Source organism: Momordica charantia (assembly GCF_013281855.1).
Source record: "Momordica charantia cultivar OHB3-1 chromosome 8 unlocalized genomic scaffold, Mcharantia_2.0 BLBB01000008.1, whole genome shotgun sequence".
In the NCBI taxonomy this organism is placed as follows: domain Eukaryota; kingdom Viridiplantae; phylum Streptophyta; class Magnoliopsida; order Cucurbitales; family Cucurbitaceae; genus Momordica; species Momordica charantia.
The window spans coordinates 26,740,966-26,745,963 of record NW_028275166.1 but is presented as its reverse complement, the minus strand read 5'-3'; the positions used below and the strand labels follow the sequence as shown (position 1 = coordinate 26,745,963).

Sequence of the window (4,998 nt, the reverse complement as noted above, 5' to 3'; positions counted from 1 at the left end):
TACACAATAAAAAAATTGGCCCCTTTGAAGTTCTCCAACAATATGGCGACAATGCGTACTGGATCAACTAACCAAAGGACCTTAAGATTCATCCCGTCTTTAATATAGTCGATATATATGAATATAGGGCGGCCAATGATTTTGTGCTCGCTAAATGACACTAGAGGACGAGTTTTTTTTAGGCTGGGGAATTTGATGTAGTTTATTAAGGCTTGTTTGTTTATAGCCTTAGCCGTTGGATATTGTTTGAATTAGTTAGTTAAGTGTTGGTTATTCAACTTCCTATTTAAAGCCATTTGTATTTTCTAGTTGGATAAGATAGATTTTACTCTTCTTGGTTTTACACCAATTATGTAATTAACATATTTGATCAACGAGGTAATTAATTTAGTTTTTACTTTCTTTAAGTTGATTCCATAATCGAAAAGCCACAAAGACCAAATATGTGATCAAATACCTTTTGTTTATGAGAGACATTTTGATTATGAAATCAACCCAAGAAAATTAAAAGCTGAATTACCTTAACTTCTTTCTTCGGTCCATCCTTGGATGAGGTTGTGATAGGCGAACAACTCTCGACATATGCATTTTCAAGGCCACATTGAGACTACCAATTCCATCATTCATTCATGTCGTGTTTTACACCTTCAACTTTTTTTAAAGGAAGAAAATTGTCATTTCACTTCTAGAGTGGATGATCGAACCGTTGACCTTTAAGATGAGATAATATTAAGGTGTTTATTTACTTGAGCTATGCTTGGTTTGACAATTGTCATTTCACTGTACCTTAGAAACATTTGAAAACGAAAGCGAAAACATCACTCTAGGAGTTTTTATTCTATGTATATTTTTACAATCATATGGGTATGTATGTTTCTATATGTATATGTATATGTGTGGGTATATATATAACTTAGTAAGTCCAAATTATTCTTATACCATGACTCTTAGGACATATCTGTAAAACTACTATAACGTCATTTTCTCATACGTTCATAGTATTACTTTCACATGACACTCAAATAAACTCACTCTAATGGACTTAGCATCTCGTGTAACAATTCTCTTCAAATAGGATTGTTAAGAGATTTCTAACTTGAATATAAACTTCTATTGTATCCTTCAATCATAAATTTGGCTATTCTCATATACCCTCTCATTCAAGTAATCTCGAAGAATAAAGAATGACCGATAACAGTTGCTCACCACCGTGGAGTGTTGTGTTTGACAATTAAGAGATAAATGTAAAATCAAAATGAGTTAAATTTTCTTTTTCCAAGGTAATAATCCAATTATTAAAAAAAAAAAACTGTTGATCTGAAAAAAAAAAGTGAATTATATATGAATGGACGTGGTCAATTCAATTGGTGAAGCAATCGTCAAGAAACACACAAACACAGATTGAGAGGAGACGCGAGAGAGAGCGAGTCTACTTTCGTTCCCAAATTTCTCCATTCCTTCTTCAAAGGTCCATCCATGGCGTCAAAATTGATTCCTCTTCTTCTCCTCTTTCTTCTCCCCATTCTCCTCTCAATCTCCGCAGATGCCCGCCCTTGCAAATCGCTCTTCGTCTCCTTCTCCCTCCACCGTCACCGAACCCTCGATTCCCGCGATCCCTTCTCCGAAATGGCCATAATCGTCGACATCACCGAGTTGAAATCCTCCTCCGCCTCGTCTTCCGAGGCGCTCTTCCACAGCGTCGCCCAAGACATCCTCCAATACGATCTCGCTCGCCCGAGAGCTGTTGCGACCCAACCCCACCCTTTACAAGACTCGCCCTTGGGGTTTTCCTACGACTTCAGCTCTCTCCGTGATCGCACCAAGGATATTCTCAGCGTAGTGGTGGCTCTGCTATTCGGCGTCGGGTGTGGCGCTCTCACCGCTGCCACTATGTATTTGGCGTATTCGTTGTGCGCCTCCCGCTTCGGCTACCGCTCCTCTGTGTATGGGGACTTTGGTGATGAGGATGATTACAGCGATGATAACAAAGAAAACATCAAGAAGATGGGTTACATCAAGGTCCCCGACGAGGTTGCCCCTGTTAAGCCTGTGGTATAACCAACTATAGATGTGTTCGGTAACTTTGGTTTGTTGATCTTTGTTACATGTGGTTTTTATAATAAAAATTATACTTATGCCCGTTTACGGATTGTAATTGTCTAAGTCTCAAGCGTAACTTATGAGATATTATGTGAAAACTCTGTGCTTCATTGCCCTTCTTCTTTGAAAACTGTGTTCGTGAACATTATGTTTCCTTGTCGGATTTCAATGGGGATTTGTTAATGTCTTGCATTTACCTGCCATTGCTTTTGATCGAAAAGGAGAGTACAGATAATAGTTCTACAGGCTTTCATTAAACTTTAATTTGGGATCTTTCATCTTGTAACGCCCACCCCCCCTTCCTATTGTAGTCGGAATTTGTTATTATGTTACTCTTGGTGGTATAGACTTAGAACCAGTTAGAATATGTTCATAGTTCCCTTTTCCATGGTTGAGAACAGCTCGCTCTTCGGTGCTCTATTTGACTAATTCCTCCTTACGCTTACTTGCCTTCCTTCAAATTTTCTTAATCAAAGCTTAGTTTTTATTTAAAAAAGCCTCAGTTATTTTCATTTTTTAATACTATTTCTAAAAAAAATTGGTTTGCTTTGTGTTGAACAAAGTCACAGGTTTGAAAATTAATGGGAAATAAAAGATTTGGGTAGTTTTAGTGGTTGAAGGAGCAAACTTTAAACTTAGATGCTTTAGAAGTTACAGTTCAAATGGTGATAGGTTGGTAGCTAACCTATCTAGGATTTTTACGAATTTTTTATTTCAAATATTGTAGAGTTTGATGATTGACACACAGGGTTATACAAGGTGCATGTAAGCACAGGAATGACATATGCAGCGGGTATTATAACTGGAGGGCTCATTGTCTAGCTGCTGATTTGTGTTGTACTCCATCCGCCTTTCACTATGTATATATTCTCTTTCCACTTCAATCTTTCTAGTTGCTAAAAAGTTTTAAGCTAGTTTTGGGGACTTGTATTTTTAGACCTCTATAATGGTTACTTATTCACAAAATTGTTAATTTACACTTCTTTTTCGTACGATGGTTTGAAACAACTTTCATTTCCTTTTTGTACTGCCATAGTATTATTATAATTTATTGATTTCTGAAGGTTGTTAAATGTCATTCTTTGATTATATCTGTATCAATATCATAAAAAGTGAGTGTCTTTTTATGTTTTTGAGTAACATACGGAGCAGTTGATGCTGGGCTAAAGGAAAGCCAACACCTTTACTGATAATTGTACACTATCTAAGACTGAATTGTTTTTGTAGTTTATAGGTTTGGGGCTAAGAGAATTCAGAAATTAATTGATGGTCTAGGAGGAGACATGCTTCTTGAATTCTAATATTTTGATAGAAGTAAATTTGATGTTCAATGAGATTCTAACCGAACCTATTAGTGAGGTTCTAACCAAGATGCGTCTATTGCTGGTTGAAAACTATTTACAAACCCCCTCTTAGGCCTGGGTTCACCCCAGGCCATGGAGAATTTCTGGAAGGCCTCCCTTCGGGGTAAAGCCCTACAATAATTAAAAAAAAAATTGATGTTCAATGAGATGTCTATCATTTTCCAGATTGCCACATCGGTAGGAAGAATCATTGGCCAAGGTCCTTTGATATTCATCTTCTTAAACCATATTGTTGTAAGGTTTTCCCCTCGTGTAGAATGATATGGACAGACAACCACCCCAAGAAGGTTAAGGTTTTTCTGTGAAGTATGTTGCAGGAAGGTATTAGCCCACAAGATAAGAACCAAACTAAGAACATAAGCTGAAGCATCTCTTCTTCTTCGTGTGTGTTGTGTGAACAAGTTTCTGTTAATGCAGGCAACTATCCATAATAGATGAGGTATAATTTGTCCCCAAAAATCTTAGAGGACAATATTAGAAAGTCAAAATAATGTAGAAATTCTCTTAGACTCCCCTTTCTTCTTGAAGACCCCAACCCTCCATATCTGTATTGGCTCCTCTGTTTATCGAAGCCTGAATACACAGGATAAACTCCAAAAGAATCCCCAGTCTTCAGGAGGAAGAAACTCTGGAGCATATTTTTCCCCACTACCATTTCAATGCCAGAGGTCGGGTTTTCTTTCAGAGGAAATTTTAGTTTTATCACTATCCTCTCCTGTGAATATTAGTGAGTTGTTTGAAGTGCTTTTGGGTTGGTTATTGGAAGACAGATAAAATGCCATGGAAGTCTGCTGCGAGAGGAGGAATTTTGGTGATAGAGTGAAGTTCTTGGATAGCTTTGGTGATCTTGTAGCCTTCATAAGGAAAAATTCTTTTGTAGTCACATTATTCTGCTAATCAACCTCTATTGGAGGTGCTACATGAAATACTTTTTCTAGGCAGGTGCTCTCTCTACCCCTGAACCTTAGGTCATCGTCTCTGGCATCTTTGAACAACTTAGTTTCTTATTAGAAAATGAAGAAGGTTTCCCTCCTATTAGTAAACCCTGTGATGGATGGTGCTAAATGTAATTTTCAAACGTATTTTGAAATTATTATAATGGTTATGATTTTTATTAGGTTCTTTGTTATTCTGTTAACCAATATCTTAAATGAGAAAATTACTTGAGATATGCTCTCCTTAAGTGGCATAACCTTTAGTTGGAAACTTGGAATAGAGTGTTGAAGATGTTTGTAGAAAGACACAACTCAGTTGTTCATATTTCAGTTATTCAAATATCATAGAATTCATAAATATTGTTGTGTTTGTTGAACTCTTCTTGGCTAAATGGAATTCTTTTCTCTTTTTTAAAGAACTTGTTTTGGAAAATTCCCTGTTTTGTCACTTTCTAGTTTAATTATTTAACTTCTTTTTGAGCTTCTCCATGACTCATTTAAGTGGTCAGAAGTGCTATTTTTTAGACTAGGATCATCTATTATAACTTGCTAACATTAGTCAGTACATTACATTTTAAATAATCAAATGGGAATGTGGA

The 4,998-nt window shown here is 36.6% G+C and overlaps 1 protein-coding gene and 1 pseudogene across 1 annotated transcript; both read left to right on the top strand.

The window, feature by feature from the left end:
- Positions 1-1,360: 1,360 nt before the first annotated feature.
- Positions 1,361-2,296, top strand: LOC111013320 (uncharacterized). Its single transcript, XM_022287754.2, has one exon. The coding sequence runs from the start codon at positions 1,477-1,479 to the stop codon at positions 2,056-2,058; it is 582 nt and encodes a 193-aa protein (XP_022143446.1). The 5' UTR covers positions 1,361-1,476; the 3' UTR covers positions 2,059-2,296.
- A 1,139-nt stretch (positions 2,297-3,435) lies between these two features.
- On the top strand, positions 3,436-3,569 carry LOC148209868 (U4 spliceosomal RNA; annotated as a pseudogene).
- Positions 3,570-4,998: the final 1,429 nt, after the last annotated feature.

Coding starts and splice junctions, on each gene's coding strand:
- LOC111013320 (XM_022287754.2), top strand. CDS start 1,477: ATGGCGTCAAAATTGATTCCTCTTCTTCTCCTCTTTCTTCTCCCCATT.